At 44.5% G+C, this 19,440-nt stretch overlaps 7 protein-coding genes across 7 annotated transcripts; 3 read left to right on the top strand and 4 right to left on the bottom strand.

Annotated features, from left to right (window-relative positions):
• Positions 1-191: 191 nt before the first annotated feature.
• Positions 192-1,103, top strand: VFPPC_07425 (kinase domain-containing protein; the record flags this gene model as incomplete). The annotated part of the gene is made up of 1 exon (XM_018286284.1): positions 192-1,103. The coding sequence occupies one exon, from the start codon at positions 192-194 to the stop codon at positions 1,101-1,103; it is 912 nt and encodes a 303-aa protein (XP_018139549.1).
• A 249-nt stretch (positions 1,104-1,352) lies between these two features.
• On the bottom strand, positions 1,353-2,291 carry VFPPC_16565 (mannosyl phosphorylinositol ceramide synthase SUR1; the record flags this gene model as incomplete). Its single annotated transcript, XM_018294318.1, has 1 exon — positions 1,353-2,291. One exon carries the CDS (start codon positions 2,289-2,291, stop codon positions 1,353-1,355), a length of 939 nt encoding a protein of 312 aa, XP_018139550.1.
• Positions 2,292-3,861: 1,570 nt separating this feature from the next.
• Positions 3,862-4,308, bottom strand: VFPPC_07424 (hypothetical protein; the record flags this gene model as incomplete). Its single annotated transcript, XM_018286283.1, has 1 exon — positions 3,862-4,308. The coding sequence occupies one exon, from the start codon at positions 4,306-4,308 to the stop codon at positions 3,862-3,864; it is 447 nt and encodes a 148-aa protein (XP_018139551.1).
• Positions 4,309-8,852: 4,544 nt separating this feature from the next.
• Positions 8,853-10,737, bottom strand: VFPPC_16566 (hypothetical protein; the record flags this gene model as incomplete). Its single annotated transcript, XM_018294319.1, has 2 exons — positions 8,853-10,114; positions 10,182-10,737. 2 exons carry the CDS (start codon positions 10,735-10,737, stop codon positions 8,853-8,855), a joined length of 1,818 nt encoding a protein of 605 aa, XP_018139552.1.
• An 889-nt stretch (positions 10,738-11,626) lies between these two features.
• VFPPC_14233 (Hsp70 family chaperone) lies at positions 11,627-13,998 on the top strand (the record flags this gene model as incomplete). The annotated part of the gene is made up of 9 exons (XM_022428906.1): positions 11,627-11,717; positions 11,780-11,820; positions 11,904-11,968; positions 12,039-12,542; positions 12,620-13,099; positions 13,198-13,388; positions 13,453-13,502; positions 13,586-13,739; positions 13,796-13,998. The coding sequence occupies 9 exons, from the start codon at positions 11,627-11,629 to the stop codon at positions 13,996-13,998; spliced, it is 1,779 nt and encodes a 592-aa protein (XP_022284156.1).
• Positions 13,999-14,218: 220 nt separating this feature from the next.
• Positions 14,219-14,740, bottom strand: VFPPC_14232 (hypothetical protein; the record flags this gene model as incomplete). The annotated part of the gene is made up of 1 exon (XM_018292001.1): positions 14,219-14,740. The coding sequence occupies one exon, from the start codon at positions 14,738-14,740 to the stop codon at positions 14,219-14,221; it is 522 nt and encodes a 173-aa protein (XP_018139554.1).
• Positions 14,741-17,222: 2,482 nt separating this feature from the next.
• On the top strand, positions 17,223-19,150 carry VFPPC_07422 (hypothetical protein; the record flags this gene model as incomplete). The annotated part of the gene is made up of 6 exons (XM_022428555.1): positions 17,223-17,585; positions 17,651-17,831; positions 17,884-18,066; positions 18,130-18,350; positions 18,424-19,024; positions 19,089-19,150. 6 exons carry the CDS (start codon positions 17,223-17,225, stop codon positions 19,148-19,150), a joined length of 1,611 nt encoding a protein of 536 aa, XP_022284157.1.
• Between the last annotated feature and the right edge of the window lie 290 nt (positions 19,151-19,440).

The following is a 19,440-nucleotide window of genomic DNA, read 5'->3' as shown; positions in this document are numbered from 1 at the left end:
TTGATAGTTTTACTCTTGACAGCTAGCCTACAGGGTCCACCCATAAACATCAGTTGGTTAGTCATCTGGGCTCATAAATACAACCGTTGGCTCGGAGCATGCAAGTTGGCGAACCCTGACCTGAATTGCTCACTCCTCTCCACGACATCCTGCACAGCTTATTAAATTATCACTTTAATCGCCATCAAGACATGTTGATTGAGAAGACTCCGGCATCGATATGCAAATGCAAATTTGTCTCTGGAGGCGCCACTGGGTGGGTTTACGAAGCTGCTCCTGGCATTGCTCTCAAATACTGTGTGCGAGGCCGTCTAGACGAATTCCAGGTCGAAAACGAAACATACGACCTCATCGAGCGGAGCAACCCTCCTCCATGTTTCGTTCTGAGTTTTCTACGACTGCCTGGTATAAACTTCATGCAGATGATGGCCGAAAGCCTAGATGCTCGTCTTATGCGCAACCAGCGTCGAGACTTCAAGCAACGCATATGTCTTGAAGTCCTGCGTTTGGAGCCGACCTCGAAAATCGAGCAGTGGGCTGTGGAACTGGCTGGAGCTCTCGCTTGGCTAGAATCCCTTGGACTGGTCCAGGGAGATCTTCGCCCAACAAATCTCCTTCTCGACAACGATGACCACCTGAAGCTGGCCGACTTTGACAGCGCCGCTAAGATGGGCACTAGGAATCCGGGCCTAGCACCGCCGTGGGCACGGCTGCTTGGCAAAGAAGCCGGAAACCTATGTGGAGGGTTTGGACTGTACGGAGCAAAGAGTGAGCAGTTTGCCTTTGGTTCCATCTTATACAACTTGACGCGTGGTGTCGAACCATACGAGGATAAAGGCCCGGAAGCTGTATGCCTCTTCCGAAATATGGTGTTTCCGGAGTTGTCCGACTCCCGGTTAGATATATTGACCCTTCGCTGCTGGAGGGGTGACTTTGCGACCTTGGCTGATCTCGCCCAGGATGTTGCCCTCCTCGACGGTGCTAAGTGGGCAGCAACTGCAACCGTGACGGATGATGAGTACGTGGGCAAAATGAAAGAGACTTGTCAACAACTACTGCAAGACAAATTTACAGATTTGGATGTTGAATCACTTGCCGAGTAGGGAGATGATCTCTGGGTAGCATAGGCATGCCGCTGGCAAACTCCTACAAAGCAGCTTCTAAGGACTAGAGAGATGTCCATGTCTTCATAAGTCTGTTTATAGAGTGAATTACCATTTGTTAGAGACACCTCACGTCCCTCAGGTCCTCAGTAAGTGATATGATGAGTTACAACAAGGATCAAATTGGGTATATCAGCAAGGTCGCTACAATCAGCCACGAGATTCACTCAAGGCAGGCAAAACCAATATTTAACCCCTTGTCCGCCTCCCTTTCAAAAAATACAAAACCCCGGCAAAAGTAACAAAAACGCTGAAAACAAATAAACCCGGACGGCTGCTGATTTGCCCCAAGACCCAAACGTCCCACCCATGCCACGACGAGCCGGGGTAATGCTCAAAATACGACACGGGTGACATTCCGTATAGCTCGGGTGGAAGAATGGCTACCGGAGAGTCCTCCCCACCAGACGGCACTTTTTCGAATGTTTCGCGGCTCTTCTTCCGCAGAAATTTCACGAGTACCCGCGTCACAAACATTGGTCCTGTCGACATCATGACTGTTGGATACTTGGTCCCACGATAGTGATTCTCCGCTTCGAGTGACAGGACGAGCAGACGAAAGAGCTCGTACCCCTTCTCTGAGCCCATGACGTCGTTACTCACGCCATATGGACTCGTTTTGCCGAAAAATGCGTGATGTCGTAACAGCGCTGAGAGGTCTTTTTTGCAGCCCACGTCCATGTCAAGATAGATGCCGCCGAAATGGTACAGTAGCAAGTACCGAAGCGCGTCGAAACGCTGCACATCGTAAGGGTAGCTGTCATATACGGGCAGAAACCAAGAGTAAAAGTTTGTTATAAAGTTTCGTGCTTTGTCGTCTGTCCACAGTATGTGTGTCCAGTTTCCGGGAGGATTTTGGTCCATGCATGACTGGTAGGCTGCGGACCACTTCTCAGGTATAGTGTCATTTTTGTATATCTGATGAATTACCCGTGGTATTCTTTCAGTATAAATCGTAGAGGGTATATTGTTTGTTTCTTGTGTGTCCTTGATAAGGACAAAGTGGCGTTCTAAAAGTGTCTCACCGGTTTCGAAATTGCAGATTAGGGAGACTGATAGGTAAACAAGGGATATTAAAAAGAGCAGCAGCAGAATCAATCGGCTTTTGAAGCTGTTCCGAGGCAGCATCTTGGCGTCATACTCTGTCGATGGAAGCCACAGGTAATTGTTTGGCAGACAGTTCAGGCATCTTCGAGGGTTTACTGCTGTCATATATGCTTCCATATGCGGTAATCTTGCTTAATTCTCGTAGATTGAGGCCGATACTGCATAGAGCCGCATTGCTGCGGACCTTATGCAAATTGTCTGAAACCAAAATGGAACTCGCTGATCCTGGTGCTCACAAATAAATGTCGATTCGTGAGCATTACCGCCAAGGCCTGAGAGTAAGTCGTGGTCGTCCTTATGAATCTGATAGCTCAAGAGTATACAACTGAGAGGACCTGTCATTTTTGGTGTTCAAGTCGTACTCATCGCGTGAATACGTGTGAGTCAGCTATCTACATTCTACGGCCAACCAACAGTGTAACGTTCTACAATAATATCCTAGACTGAATACAAATCTCGTATAACCACAAAGTCCCTCATAAAATGTCATTATGATAGCAAAAAGTCCATTCTGTCACCAGAAAATCCCAGCCAGGACCGGTATGAATGACCTCACTCCCTTGTCTTGGCCACGCGTCAACCCATCCGGTGGCCAGATCGAGCCCCATGTCTCTGCCCTTCTCAAGTTTATGTCTGCGGGGCAGCCTTCCAAAAAAAATCCTAAATCTGTCCCAATTTGGAAATTCATGACAAGCTACTGAGTATGGGGTCATGGAGTTGTGGCGGAGCAACTTGATACACGCGGACAAGGCACACTGCTACTATGCTCTGTATAAATGCATAAGGAAACTCTCCGTGGGTAGAACGTGGAACCCTGTTGTATGTGGCATGCATGGTGAGAGGTGGTCGTCAGCCACTGCCCTTCAGGCGCATAGCCTCGTATTCAAGTATCGACTCTAATCATCTTTGTTCTCGATGTAGTCCGTACCCTTGTCCGTACCCTTGTCCGCGCCCTTGTCCGTGTCCGTCCGTCATTGGAACCAATATTGGCAAGGACTTGGATAGTCGTCAACCATTCCGTCATTAGGACGCTGAAAGAATGCGGGCAATGGTTTGAAATGCATTGGGCTTATTGGGTTTTGCGACTCCAGCAATAAGAAGATTGGGCAATTTTCGCGTAGAAGCATCGCTCAGAATCTATCAAAGAAAATAACCGCTAGGTCACTCCAGCAAAAGGGAACGCTCCGCTGATTGAGAGAGATAGTACAGGTTATATTCCGTTAACAGAATCCCACATTGACAAGTTCGGCACGAGAGCCACCTCCGTCAATTATACGCTGCGGTGACCCCAATCAAACTTGTGCGGCCAAAAGTGATGCAGAAACTATTCCAAAGGTAAGAATTGCAGATACTCCTCCTGAATGTCATACTAGTATATGCTACTGTCGAGCAGTCTACAGAACCACTCTCATCAGCTGTGGTCAACCAGACTATAAAAATCTACCATTAATGGATATCAACGGATATAACCGAGACCATCTCTCTGCATCAACGGAGAGTCCCCCCGCCGGTCAAAGCACTTGGCGGTAATTTCCCTTGATGACTACATATAAGCTACCCTTCTAAACTGGTTGCACTCAGCATGTCTTGTCTAATATCGAGAGCATTTCGGCGTGTTCATCTCAATCTGTCGAACAATCACTACTGCCCGCGCCAACACTTTCTTATCTCCAACGCCACTGCTACTGGCTGCACCGAGGTCCTGCATAATATCTCGCAAGGTACCCGTAATTTGTCGTCGTATTCTGACATATTCAACACTCCGTAGGTTTGAAGCAACCCCGTCGATCTTAGCTCGAGCGCTGGCAAGAACGTCTCGATCCTTGAGCAAGCTGGCAGATAGGTTGATGGAGCCTTGTCTGATGCCGAGACATTCCAATTCCAAAAACCTCACACCCTCGCTGAGAAGGCTGTGCTGAGATTTTTGGAGCTCAAGAGTGGGAAGCTGATCACGGAGGGACCCCGAGGAACTTGCGAATGTTGCATTCCCACTGCAGCGAACCGCGCGATGTCGCACGACCTTGGATGAGCCAGGCATCCGCACAGGAAACAAGGTGTGCGAAACCGTTCTCTAATTTGCTGCAATCTTTGGGCCTCATAACTAGTAACCTTTTCCGTCCTTTATGCCCACCTTACATGTATACTTCATGCCACTGCGAACTTGAAAATTTGCGCTAGGTATGTGTTAGTAAGTTAATTAACTACTACTAACCAACTAGTTAAAGTTATTAATAGAAACTTATCTTTAACAATATAACGTGGGTGCATAATAAGTCACGCAACATAATAAGTTACGCACTAAATAGTACCTTCTTATAGATATTTTATAAAAGAATAACCACAATATATAAAATTAATTTAATTTTTACTATTATTCTCTTTATTAGATATTTCTATATTAGTCTAATATATATATATATTATAACTAGTCTTACTATATATACTATATTGCTAACCCTTTATCTTATTATAGGGCTTCTAACCTATTATTTAGTAATTTTCTTGCTATATCTACTCTTTTATATCTTTCTAATCCTATAGAGCTTATCTCTTAGTAATAATTATACTACCTTCTTAGCGTAAATATATTTTTCTAGCTTTATACTACTTACTTAGTAGTATATTTACTACTTAAAGTTACTTAACCTTAGCTTTTAAGAGAGCTATCTTATATATTATTTTATATATTCCCTTTATTATCTAATCTATAGCAGTTAAAATTAATATTAGAGAGCTTTCTTAGTAGTAACTTATTTATTTTTTAATATAATTAGTCTATAAAGTTATCTTAGTTAGATTATTTAGAGTCTTAGAAACCTATAGCTATAGTAGTATTAGGAAGGCTATTTAAATAAGCAGAGTAAGGGATAAGGGGAGTAATCTTGTATTTATAGCAAAATAGCAGATATCTAGTAGTTAGAATAGTAATAGTCTTAATCTCTAACCTTTCTTAAAACCCTAAAGATCTCTTCTCCCCTTTCTTTTATACTAGGAGTAGGGTAGTAGTATAGTGTCTGCTACTCATAGTTAGCCCCTCTTTGGGATAGCTTCTAACAAGTAGCTTAATAGCCTCTTAAACTAGTAATAGTATTTATAACCTTATATCTAGCTATAATAAGATACTTTTTAGGTTAAATAGAATAAGTTTTATACCTCTAAAAGTACCCTAGATATTTTATTCTATTATTATAGATTTAAATATAGTAAAAAATATAGATAGAAAATTTGCCTTTATAATATATATAATTCCTACTCTTATTAAGCCTTTAATTTCTTTGCTATAAGCCTTCTTTAATAGCCTAAAATAGCTAATATCTAGTAGCTAAAGGATATAAGATAAATAAGAGAGCATATAAAGCATAATAATTTTATATTTCTTATAAAATAGCTTAAATTCTATTAAGTAGTAGCTTTTATACCTATTTATAATTAGAAGATAATATATACCTTAGGTTCTTAGCTTAGTATATTTTTTAAAGTACTAAATCTATTTAATGCCTTTCTTATTTATAGTCTAGCTATTATAAGTTATAGAAATAACCTAGTTCTTTAGCAGTATACTATCTTTATACTAGTTTAAGAGGTAATATTATCCTACTATAATAATAAATAGCAGGATAGCCTTACCTTAAGAATTAATAGATTAGATTACTAAAACCTATTCTCTATTACCTAGCTAAGCTAAGATTAGCTTAGTATATTTATCTAAGCTTATAATACCTATAGTAGTTAAGATTATACCTATTATAAAGCTAGTCTTATTAAAGTTATAGAAATCCTCCTCTAGAATGCTATATTTTATAACTATATTATATATAAGATTAAACTAGAGCTAAATTATTTTTAGATCTTTATATAAGGCTCTCTTATAGTTATATCTATATATAAAATATATAGTTAGCTCTTTATAGCGCTTAATAAAGTTTAAAGCCTATTATAATTCTATAAAAGGCATATTATAATTAGTAAGTAGTTAATTAGCTATATCTTATATACTATTAAGCTAGAAAGAAAATAATTATAAATCTAGGTTAAAAATATATTCTAAAATTATAGATTTCTCTAGATTTATAAGTTTTTATAAGTTAGGCATAATATTATATTATATAGTTATTCTCTTAATATAATTCCTAAATATACTAGAGAGAACTATATAGATCTTTATAGCTTCTTAGATGCTTAGTTTTAAGTTTTACTATATAGCCTAGTAAGCTAAGATTATCTATTATTCTTAATCTAAAGTTTCTATAATTATTAGGTAAGAAATAGATTATTAAAGGATAATAATTCCATTTGGCGTATAGAGTGTGCAACTCGTTATGTTGTGCGACTCGTTATGCACCCACGTTATGTGTAATAGGCCAAGCTAATACTCGTGCCCCGCCCCACCTTTTTAGGCTCTCGGATTCCTCGCACCACCAAAGGTGGTGCTTATCACTAAGGCGGCCACATTAGTAAGGCGGCCACTTTTGCGATAGAATAGCTTAATTATCCCCTTTGCACACTACGTAACCCCCTTTCGTCGTAAATTACTAGGAATTCTAATATAGATGTGTGACGCTAAAGATGTGCCTTTTTTGCGGCTTTAAAAAATACCTATTTTGCGAAGTTATGGCGTTTCTTCTCTGCTGCCTTAATAAGCTGTTCTGCGCGCTAGAGCTTATCTTCTTCCTTTTATATAACTATCTTGCGAGCGTTAGATATAGAAATAATGCTGCTAGTCTTAAGTATCTTATTCTTTATAGCTCTACGTTATTGTGATAGTAATTAAGCTGCTTTAGTCTTCCCTAGGTTCTTCTTTATCTAGATAAGCTCTATTGCGGCTGTTAGGAAGCCACAGATAAATTAAGAGACATTATAGCTAAAGTTAGAATTAAGAGATTTATCCTATTATAGCATAAATGCTACCTTATTAGCAACCTTATTAATCTGCCGCAGTATTATTAGCGTCTTAAAGTCTAATAAATTAGGCCTAGAGGGCTCTAGAGAGAGCATTTAAATTGGGGCTCTTTAAGATAGCATCTTAAGAATTAGCTAAGAATTAAAGGGCAAAATTCCGGTTTTGTAAAAGGTAAATATAATAGTAGAGCGTTTAAAAGCTTGCTTTTGTACAGACTAAATGCAAGATAGGAATTTAATCTTTGTGATATTAGTAAGGCTATCACGGACTATTACGTTAAGTGCCTTTGCATGATAGTGCTTTAACGGTTAAAATACCACCACATCTAAGGGCTAAAGAATATGTGTAAGATTAGGGGGCATTGCAAAGGGAATTATATTGTGTTAGTTGTAGAATTTAATAAATTTAATTGTGTGATGTGAGCTGTAACCGTTAAGGATTAAAAGGCAATATTTGCCAATTGCCTTTGCATGCTTATTAAAATAATGCAGCTAACTAAGAGATATCTGGTTATTAGTGTATCTAGAAGAGGATAATGCAATTTTTATATTATCTTTAAGCTTCTTTACGTAATACTACTAATCTATATGCTGTTAGCTGGAAAGGATTATAAACGCAGGGATAAACTTGCTGCCTGTAGAGATGGCTTTAATTCTAGTTGTAGCTTCCCAATTTTCGGGCATTAAGAAGAGATAGGCCCTTTTCCTCTTTGTAACCACAAATTAGTCTCTTCTAATTCCTATCTGGTAGCTGGTTTTATCTATATTCTATATATCTTTATTAAGAATCCTGTATTCTATGATGGTCTCTCTTAGCTTTGCGTAATATTAAGAGACTTAGGTGATATCCTTAGATGCCTAGCAATTAGAATTAAGCTTCTTTTGTAAGACCTTTTGATATTAATGCTGTTAGATAAAGCGTATAGTCTAGAGCTTCCCAATAACATCCAGGGGGTCTGTTAAGCTTGCTGGGGCTCTCTCTTTTAGGATATAATTTATAGCATCTGTAATAAGTTTAGGTTAAACTGTAAAGTTAATATTATTAAGGCAATTAATATAGTTATATACTATAGCTTCCTCTAGCCTGCTAAGCTTTAAATTGGGGGAAGGGTAGCCTTTTTGTGGTGGAATTCCCTCTATCTAGCATTATAGCCAGCTGCGTGATACGTTAAATACCCGCGCCACTGTTGCAATTTTTGCACCTGGATTCTTATTAATATAATTAATAGCCTTATTGACACGGATTTCTACTTTGCCTTTTCTTGCTTGGACGCTATTTACAGCTATTTTCGCGGTTATTCGCGTTAACAATTAATAAGTGGCCGCCTTACTGATGTGGCCGCCTTAGTGATGAGCACTACCTTTGGTGGTGCGAGGAATCCGAGAGCCTAAAAAGGTGGGGCGGGGCACGAGTAGCGGCTTGGCTTGCACTCTCGTCTTTATCTCTGACCTTGTTACTAGTAATCCCGAGCAACAAGCGAGATTAGCAGAAGTAAGCTTATAAGCCTCTCAGAGCCTGTAGAGCTCCTCCTTTCTTACTCTCCTTTTCCTTTTCTTCTTAGCTTTAGGTAATTATTTATGGTCGCCTAGCCAGTTAATAATATACTCGCTTGGGCCGCTACAACAGAAGTCAACCCGTGTAGCATTTTCTATCGCATCATCAGGTATTCAGTTATTAAAGCACTACTCGAGCCTGAACTGTTCTAATACATTTGGATCCATGCCGCTAGTCCTGACTACATTTGACATGGCCACACCAAAATGTTGGATCGGAGCCCCATCCGGTTCCACTGTGATAAACTCTTCTCGGTTGTCGCCTTTCATTTGTAATCTCGATTGTACTTCCATTAAATCATCCGCGCACGCATCTTCGCTATGGCTCCGCGTAAAATGTGCCCGGTGCCCTATACTAGACCTACTCACCGAAGTGTCTATAGGCGGAACATCAACACCTACTGCATTTTTGCAGCTCTGTGCTGGAATCTTCTGTGATTGCGGGTGGGCAGAAGGCTCCCTTGATATGCTAGGGCTTGTAAAGGATGTCGGGGAGCTTGAACCCGACTTATGAGTCGGGTTGGTAGTAGCTGGCGCTGTTTTGGTGCGCCTGAGTCGTTTTGCTTTCTCGTTTTGCTCTCTAGGCGGGAGTTTCTTAGAACTCTTGTCCCCGGATCCGTGGTGATTAAATTGACTTCTTCTATTTTGATTCGGACTCTCCTCAGACATCTTATTAGGTTTAAAATTGGAGGCAAACTTGTTCCAACGGCTACCGGAACTGCTGGCGTCTGAGCGTGTGTCTTCACGCTTCCCAGGCTGAGAGGCGTGCTGCGGATTTTGCAAATGCTTGGTCGTTGAAATTCGAGAAGAAATCGCTGGAGAGGTTGGCTGCAGGCTTTTATCACCTCTGGTTGGACTCCTCTGGGTCTTAGATTGCTTTAAATCCTGGGTTTGGGCGAGTTCGTGAATCTGGTGGCTTGCTTCCGTGTCAAAGACGAGGAGGATTGGCTTGACCAGCGGCAGGTAGTCTTTTTCTTCCATACCCACCTGATCTATGCCGGGGAATAGGCTACAGAAGACGCCGCTAAACGCCTGCGAAGGGTCTGTGTCTCTCCATTTGACAATATCCTTGAGAGCACAGCCTTGAAGTCGGCCTTCTTCTGTGCTAATCTGGAGCCGAAAGTCATCAGATTCTGTGATGTCGTATTCGATTGGCGAGCAGGCGATAAATTGTTGGAGCTCAGCAGCCGGGACGAGCACGCTAGCCTCCAGAGCTGGAAAGTGTCTCTCAAGGATTTCAGAGTCGAGAGAAATTGGCTTCTGTGAAAGTTCCTCCAGCAACCTTCTCCGAACGTTTTGCATTTGTGACGCCTTGTCTGCTTTGACCATCTTGGTTGATACTAGCGCTACCATTGCTTCGGATCTCCACTTATTCGCTCGGAGGATGGATTCTGTTCGCGTTCTCAGTAAGCCTGGGTCTTTGCGGGACTATGTCAGCTCGGTTAACAAGACACAAACCTTGGGTCGGTTTTCCATCACTGTCGCCTTCTATGGCCTCTATCACATAGTCTAAGCCCTTCGTAACAGAATTGTGCAGTCCAAGAGGGTAGTTAACCTTAAATATATCACTGTATAAGCGACACCAGATCAGGCGAGAGAGAACAACATTGATGCTTGTGTCAAGCTGACCCAGCCAATTGATCTTCGCAAAATCTCTGCTGTTGCGGTCCCACGTTGAATGTACGGATTTAGCCTTGTCTCTTTCTCTAATACCTAGATCCAAGAGCAATTTGTGGTGATTTTCAGACAAAACTATCTCGTGGAACGCATCTCGGAAGTTCCGAGAGTGTCGCAGAAGGTCCAGTTCTATTTCCGCGACCCAATCCTGGATGGCGCTGTAGAGTTTCTCGAATCGCTTCTTAATGTCTCCACCTGTGATATGCTCAGCACCTCCCTGGAGCTTCATTAAACTCGCGAGGGAACGATCCAGTCTGCTCTGTAGCTCTGCGTTCTCGTTCCGAAGTCTTGCAACCTCGCTGATGTTTTGACTCTGCCAGCCTTCGGATTCTCTCATAGCGGAATCAGTTTTCGAACACATCTTATCAGCCTTTGTCGCCTAAGTAGTTTGGATTTGATCGACCGATAGACGGTGAGTTGTTGCGGCTTGCTCTCGGAGAAGAACCTGAACACCGGCAGCGACTAACGGGGAGGGGGTTGGTGGCCAGCGTGCAAGCAAACCAAGAGAGATCTGCCTCAATCTAGTGAAATAATAGAAAAAAAGGGATTAAAACAGTAGGAAAAAGTAGCGTTTGAATCGACAGATTCACCTCATGCCCGAAGTTAACATTGAACCACGCATTTGAAGCGGTCAGGCGCAAATGGAACTCGCCAAGGGCGGAGCGTTGACGAGAGGTTGACCAGACATCGAATTTGATTTGACTCTGAGGAGTGGGGCATGCACGCATTTAGGGGCCGCACCCGGACCAACCCGCCTCCAAAATCATTACTGGGAGATTGGTAACTTATTGATGAAGCTTTGATCTAAAAGCTGCGGATACCAGTTTCAATAATCTTGTTTTGATGCCACGGCGACAGTCCTACTACACTTGCTCTATATCTACTTAATCCGATGCTATAGTGTAAGTACAAAGTTGGTTCTGCAGCCGCCGCATTCTCATCTCATCATCAGGCGGCCAACGGAGACCGATCCCTGGTTGGTTGCCTTATTCCTTTACCCCAAGCGGCTGAGCACTTCATCCGCTCAAACTCCTCTCTGAGATGGCATAAGTATTGCATAAAGGTCAAGCCCCTCACAGTACCTTCGTCTCGGAGCTGGTTGCCACCTCCTCGTCCCTCTTCCGCTCTAGCCTCACATGTTTGGCCTTGCCATGAGAAAACGACGCACAGGGTGAATACAGAAACAAAACTTTGAGTAGTCTTTGAGGCGAGAAAAAAGCTCCGTCATGGATAGAAGTCAAGCTTCAGCATCTCGCAGCGGTGAAGGTGGAGGGGTATATCAGAATCGTATGCGGATCGTGGTGGCTGTTGATTTTGGTATTTATCAATGCTGAGTTCATGGTTCCATATCAAGCACTGCTGACAGACTGGGATCTTAGGAACCACCTTCTCTGCCGTTGCGTATGCCAATACTCACAATGTACGCTGTCACATTTCCCGACTGCCCTGACTCCCGTATCTCTACATGCACCAGAGACTTACATAACCCCTCAACTATTTTAGCCGTCTGTGCAAAAGCTGTTGACCAGTTGGGGAGATGGAGGAGTGACACAAGATAAGGTCCCGACGTAGGTACATGGCTGCTAGCTTGCTGGAGACCGATTCGTCGTAATAACCACTTCGCCGTTCCCTCTTTAGAATTCTGCGATACGACAACCGTGGTACCACTGGGGCATATCACTGGGGACTTCGGGTCCAGAAGTACATTGACTACGGCGAAAAGGTCCACGAGTGGTTCAAACTGGGTCTTTGCAACGATTTCGAAGAGCGTCGTTCCCGCGAGTCAGAGTTTATGAGTAAGTATAAGAGTCAAACTGCCCAACCTCCAGTCAAAGGTGAAGTGTGCGAGGGCTTGGTTGTCAATTATCTCCAAGGTATCAAGGGAGCCGTCGACCACTTCTTCATTAAGAATTTTGACGAAGACGTGGCACGGTGTCCCAGGGACTACATTATTACAGTTCCAGCTCTTTGGGATCATGCCGAGCAGGAGAAGACACGGCGGTGCGCCGAGAGGTCTGGCATGGGAGAAGGTACCCAACTTCAGATCATCTCGGAACCTGAAGCTGCTTGCATATACGCTATCCAGACGATGCTCTCAGCGAAGGTCAAGGACACTTACGTTATTTGCGATGCCGGTGGAGGGTAAGTTTATCTAAGGAAAGCGCTGAGGTATTTAACTAGAAAATAAACTAGAACACGGCTGACTGTGATGCGCACAGTACTGTCGACCTCGCTTCGTACACCATTACGTCCTTGTCAATGAACCCATTCCACTGCCAGCTCGCCGGGGCGGCGACGGGATCAGGGGGACTCTGTGGAAGCAGTTTTTTGAACAGGATTTTTGAGGAATATCTTAGAGACAAGTTCAAAGACTACGACGGTTGGCATAAAATGTATATGATCGACGCCTCCAAGGCTTTTGAAGAAAGAATTAAACCTGGCTTCACTGGCGACAACGAAGACCCTCACATCATTAGGATCGGGGGCCTGAAGCCAAGTAAGCCTCACGGAGTCGAAAAGAATTTTCTAACTTTGACAACCAAGGAGCTGCGGGAGAAGGTGTTCGACGTAGTCATTACCAAGATTCAGGGTCTTGTTCGCGACCAAATTGCCAACACCGACGGGCGAGTAAAGGAGGTCTTACTCGCTGGTGGGTTCGGGAAGAATCGATATCTTCAGAAGAGACTTACAGAAATCGAGTCCGTCGTCCAAAATAAAATACGGATCCGCGAAATTGAGAACAGGCAGGTTTTATGGCAATATTGACTTCAGTTTTTGAAAACCCCTTATTGACCAGCGACAGCGACACGGCCATTGCACGTGGTGCATTAATGGCTGGACTGGCCGGACTTGGCAGAACCCACAAAATTGAAGACGATGGTGGCTTCAACGCATCTCCCGCTGGCACTAAAGTGGTGTCTCGGATCGCTGGTAGGCACTACGGTACGACTGCCTACTACGACTTTCAAGAAGGCAAGGACGAGAACAGTAGAAAGAGCGTCTGCTCCCATCCTCCTCTATGTGACTCTGACTAATTTTGGAAGCAGGCTAGATCGGGACGACGGGGCCAAGATTGAGAAGATCCAATGGTTCGCAAAAAAGGTACACGATGCGCCCTCAAGCGCTTGCAGTCGTGGAAGTTGCGTTTGCTTTAACCACTTAGGTCCTTGCTAACAGAAAGAAAGGGCGACAGCATCCCCGACGGGCGGCCGGTATCATTTGAATTTTTCAAAGTGGCGAAGGTGAGATCTAACGTTCCGGCGCACGAGGTGTGCAATCCGACAGTCCGCATATATACGTGCGAAAAATTGACTCCGCCCGAGTACAAAGACGATCCAAGTACGTCAGTCAATACAGTGATGTGTCAATTCCTAGCTTACAGTATTGTCCTATAGCTGTTTGGGAGATTGCCAAGTTCAAGCTGGACTTTCGTGGCCTTAGCATTCCGACTATATTGATAAAGGGGGAGGAATTTTATAATGCGGAATTTGCTATTGAGATGACTTTGCGCGCGGCAAGCTTGTCGTTCCATGGGGTTTACAGTAAAGGCCTTACAGTTCCAAAGCGGTTTCCAGCGAACCATGTTCAATTTCGCTAAGAGGAGGAAGGACGTTGCCACTTAGTGCGGTGGATGGAACGAGTTGGCGCGTGGGTTACTTAGAACGTGATGTTTCATGTTTCTTCGATGCCTCGTGCCAGGTCGGTTGTCGTGGCGAGAGACAAAAGCGGTCAGCTTCAGACATATATTGTGCACAGACAGGCATACGTAGCGCGTACCGGCCGAAGATTTGGTTACTTTCTCTTATGGAGAAGGCGCCTTAGTTTTTACCAGCATTGAACCCCCCGGGCGAGCTCGAACCTGATCCTCGGTCTCTCCCGCCAAATCCCCTTGATGACCGCACATTGCCCTCACCGCTAATTCCATTGAAGCCCCTTGCAGTACCACCCAGCCCGTCTGCAACGTTATATCCTCCATCCTGGTTGTTAGCTGGATTAGAACCAGTATCGCGAGCGCTAGAATTAACCGCGTTGCTGACTCTCCATCGGTTTCCTATACGTCGGCCACCTCTGATTGACCCGCGTTCCTGGCCCAACGGCGGAGGATTGTTGAACTCTGAATGGAAACGCCTGCCAGGACTGATGTGTCCTTCGCCGTCAACTCCTCCTAGGGTGGTGTTGAACCCCCCGCTGGAACTCGAGGACCGGCTGCTGCTTCGCTTCTCGACATCGCTACTGGGTCCGACTATACATCGTAGCCGATACAGGCAGATGCCAAACAAGACGCCAAGCGCTACGTAGAGAACGATGATGATGGCGATAACGGTATTTTGTTGGACCATGCTGTTGGGGTGGACCAGTCGTACCTCGTGAAATGGGCCAGAGTCGAAGAGATTTGGCGGAGGCCAAAATCAAGTCTCAACTTGACCTAAGTATCCCGTTAGAAGAATTGTCGCCAATACAGCATTAGAACAACAGAATGCACCGACACACAAGCAGGACCGGTGACTCGCAAGATTGGAAGGTTGCCACTGCTCCTAAGCAAGCACATACTCGTTACCACTTCCCACTTCAATGTTAATTATTCGGGATTCTGATTTTTTGCGGGGTATAAATTGGTTTCAGACTAGGCACGGACCGAGCCGAGCTTGCAAGTCACACTTACTCCCAACGTGTAGATCAATAAACCAAGCTTCGGTTCCCACGGAGGCTTGCTGTCTTATTGGACAAAATCTAAAATATTCCCACTTGTCGTTCAAAAGTTATAAGAGGCGAAAACAGCGTGTTACGTGGTGTCGTGAGATGGGGGGCGAGGTGGACGCAAGCAGCTCTGGGAACTGTGACGTGACTTACCACGCGCTCGACAAGTCATTGCGCGACATTAGGCAGACGCAAACATTGTGTAGTATGTTAGTTCTCAGGCGCTTACATGCAGTTGAGTGAGCAACTGCCGCCTGATATCGTTCTCAGGCTGTCTCTGGAAAGTGGCACCAAAGACTCTTCACCAATCATGCACGGCTCGCTTATGCGGCGTGACGTGGTTGAACAGAGGGGTGGCAGGCGGGGGCTATGGTTGCTGCGTGGCTCAAGTGTCTCTGGTCCATTGGCTGTACCCTCAGTCCCCTTGTCAACAAGGGCTTTCAGTTGTTATGTGGGCTAGCTAATATTAGATCGAGTTGGGTTTGTAACGGGCTGAACCCGATGGTGGCTCTGTTTGCATACAACGCCTGTATTGCTCTTACTTAGCTCTTTATCTATTCTGTGCATCGTGCTCGTTACAGCTAGCTCCTACTTAGCCTAGAGTATCCAAAAACAGCAAGAAATAGCACATAGTTGTTAATGGACACGGTTGTTATAGTATGACCAATGCGGGAGGTATTAGCTTAGATGAGTTCCACCGAATGAACACTGCCGTGAGGTTAGATTGTATCTAGCTTTAGATGCAGTATGCTGTCTGTGTCAGAGAGTAGATGGATGGTTTTAGTGCCACTTTTATTATTGCTAGATTTCTTCCTCAATATGTTTAATAGTAGTCTTTATTATACAACTTTTAGTTTAAAGCAGACGGAAGTTGTACAACTCCTCCTCTACCTGTAAGTCGAATCTTTCCTCACTTATTGTAATGGTCTACGTGAGTATGTTAAAAACTAGCTAGGCGACTAAAATAAGTATCCAAAACTAAGAAGGAGAGGAAAGAAGAGCAAGAATAAATAAAGAAGCTCTACAAGCTCTTATTAGCCTGCAAGCTTGCTTCTGCTAATCTAGCTTGTTTCTGGGAGTTACTAGTGATAAGATCAGAGACGAAGGCGAGAGTGCGGGCCAAGCCACTATCAGGCTTAACCCGTTACACTAATCTTGCTTCTCCTTAACTTTATTATCATGTTTGTTTAAGCCCCTCTATTTATTTCTCTTAAGGTGTTTGTTAGCTTTCCAGCTGTGGAATTTCGCGCAGTCTGCAACTGTCGTAAGATTAGTTCGTTAGAATTATTGCTTTAATGAGGATAGAGTCACACAAGACAAACGGGCAGTAACTAATAATACTTAGAAGAGGATAGTAGCAAAACGCAAGGGTACAAAGGGAAAGGGGCTGGCATTTAAATTGCCATATTCCTCCCCGCCCCCCCTTCTCCCCCGGTAGCCTGTGTATTGTTGGTCCAAATTAGTATTTCGAAAAATTAGATTGCAAATGTTAGTCATAGGATGTTGCATCGCACGGTGGCCGCGCAACCTTTTTTGAGGGGGCTCATCAATACATGGCTCACCCAGTCGTGACTGCCTGGCCTGAGCCAAATTCGCATTTTCCTCGGAGTCTGTAGGGACTCAATTTCCGTCGTGAGGTTCGAAAGTTTGTCTGATAGAGTTCTCTGCGCCGTCTGGAGTTCCGCAATGCTGTCTTTTAAGTTTCTATCGGGATTGCGCTTGTTGGGCTGGTATAGGGACGATAAAAACGGGATGACTTTTGGAAGAGACTCAACCTACGAGCCTTGAATAGCAGTTCCAGTGCCAAACGCAGCAGCACCAACTGCCGCGAATGCAACCGGGGGACAGAATATGGAAAAGACGCCGAGACCAGCAGCACCTATGAAACTCACCACCGACGTCGAAAGTCATTCAGAGTTAGCAAATAGGGATCATGTAAGGCAGATACCATGTTTTCACTTACCGTAACGGCAGTTCCATGGGCACTTTCAGCGCTTTGGCAAGCAGCGTGCGTTCTCGCCAGGTCTTTGTTGGTCTGAGTAATGTTGGACGATACTTTGGAAACCTCGGCTTCCTTTTCATGTATCTCTCTCTCGACACTTTTTCTCCTCAAAGGCATATGCCATGGGTTCGGCCGTTGAATTTAGCGACTCTGTGGCTGTCGTCCCAGCACAGAATACCAGTCTTGCTCCCTGGCTTGAGGAGGCTCCTCGCCTTATCCAGAGACTTGGCTGGTGCATGGCCATTGCTTCTACCAGGGACGTTGCTCGCATCAGATTGACTTCAAAGGCAGTCAGGTATCATGAGAATCCCCTATCTCGACTATGTTTCAACTATGCTTGCTCTAATGCATTGAATAGAAGTGCAGATCTCGCAAACAATCTGGTCCGTGTCGCCGATGAAGGCCAAAATGCATTCATGGATGCATATAGCGACCTTCTTGACATCGGCAACGGGACAAAATCCATGATTCGAAAGAATGGCTACGTAAGTTCCTTTCAAGTATCCAAAGAATTGACAGTTCGGGTCCTGACTCATCAATCAACGGACAGTTTGACCGACTTGAAGAAGCGCTGGGGAAGAAGCACGGAAAAAGACCAACTGATCGTGCTCTGGAACAAATCAATAAGACAATTGATGAATGCGACAGGAACGGGAAGCACACTGCCCAGATTTTTAAAGACTGGTGGCGGACGCTGCAGAACGTGGAATGTGCTGTCATTGAGACTCAGAGTACGGACACCAACTCTAGGAACGGCTCATCTTCACATGCTGACTTTGGTAGGGGCCACCGGAACTGAAATCGACAAAGTAGACAAAGAGATGACGGCCCTCAACAGTGACCTCAAGTATCAGGAAATTTCTATGATACAGAAAGCAAGTCAAGTCAAGGGTGCTATACAGCGTTACCAGGAGGTCCTCGAGGTTTATGAGGCTCGAGAAGCTAAACTTGAGGAGTACAGTGCCCGTAAGTGACGGTGCTTTGTGTGAACTGTCTAGCAGAGACCACTTTGACTGAGTTGTGTCATAGATGCCATCACTGGTGTCACACTAGGAGCTGCCACCACTGGCGTGCTAGGTGCCGTTTTGGCGGTGGCAGGGTCCGCAGTCTTGGTTAGTTCCTCGAGACAAAAGCTTTCTACTCTCGAACAAGACTTAGAGCGCAAGCAGCAGCTCTCTCAGGAGTTGGAATTGCAAATGGCCAAGGCTCAAGGCGTGATCGAAGGAAAGCAAACTGAGGAGGAGAAATTGGTACGTACGACGGACGTGCGACGGACGATTCTCCCAGGATATGACAAAGTTTTACTAAAAGATATCTTTTCAGAAAAGCATGGCCAACGTCATCATTACAGTTTGCTGTCTCCTTCAGGGACTCTGCAATGACATCCTCAACCTTGTGGCCCAATTCGCCCATCTCAATGCAACTATCAAGCAGCTCGTCCAAGAGCACCAGGACACCAAAGACAATGTTCAAGACTTGCAACATGACCTCCTGCATGCAGAGAGTGACGACGAGCACCCGGCGATGAACATGCTGCAGCACAAGACCTTTCTTGACCAGCTACGTGTCATGCGCAGGCTATGTGCTCAGATTAACGCCGTCTCCAATCTCTACGCCGGCGTCATTACCGACGTCATTAACCCTGGGTTCAGTCAGGCTGTCGAGAGTGCCTACGAAGACGGTGGAGAGACAAACATGTCAGTCGTTATCCACAACAAGACACACGGAATGAATGAATACCTGGAAAACGCGAAACATACTTGCCGAGCAAGGGAGCTGGATGCTGGTATTGAGTTGAGGCGGTGGTTTGATGATATCGATACTGCGTACAGAGTAAAGGAGATGGCTTGGCAGAAGAACCGAAACAGAATGGGTAACAACGGGAAGAAGGCCAACATGAGGGCAGGTAAAGGTGGTGTTGGAGGTAGGCGGTTTGGAATTTTCTCGAAGTTGTTTCATCGCAACTAGTTTTGTTTAACCTGGTGTAGCGCGAAGTGGAAATGATGTACTATATTTACTTGCCGCCAGCATTGTTGTTGTTATATTTTGATCATAACGCCCTCAGAAGGTTACCCCACAGCAAGAAGATATTCTCATATCAAGTTGCCTCGGCCATGCGGTATCTACTAGATACCAACTTTTAAATGAGAAAAAATGATCCTAAAATATGAGCGAGGAATAATTCTATTGCTAATTCATCCCCTGGTGGCAAACTTTCGATATGACCTCTTGAGCTGGTGAACCACATGGTATCCCAACCACGGGCTGCGCATCATTATCAAAGTCTGGAAAGTCCGCATTGTCACTCTCTCCATATTCATCCACTTTCTTCAAACCAAA

Source organism: Pochonia chlamydosporia, chromosome 7, assembly GCF_001653235.2.
Source record: "Pochonia chlamydosporia 170 chromosome 7, whole genome shotgun sequence".
In the NCBI taxonomy this organism is placed as follows: Eukaryota; Fungi; Ascomycota; class Sordariomycetes; order Hypocreales; family Clavicipitaceae; genus Pochonia; species Pochonia chlamydosporia.
This window is presented reverse-complemented; position numbering and strand designations above follow the sequence as displayed.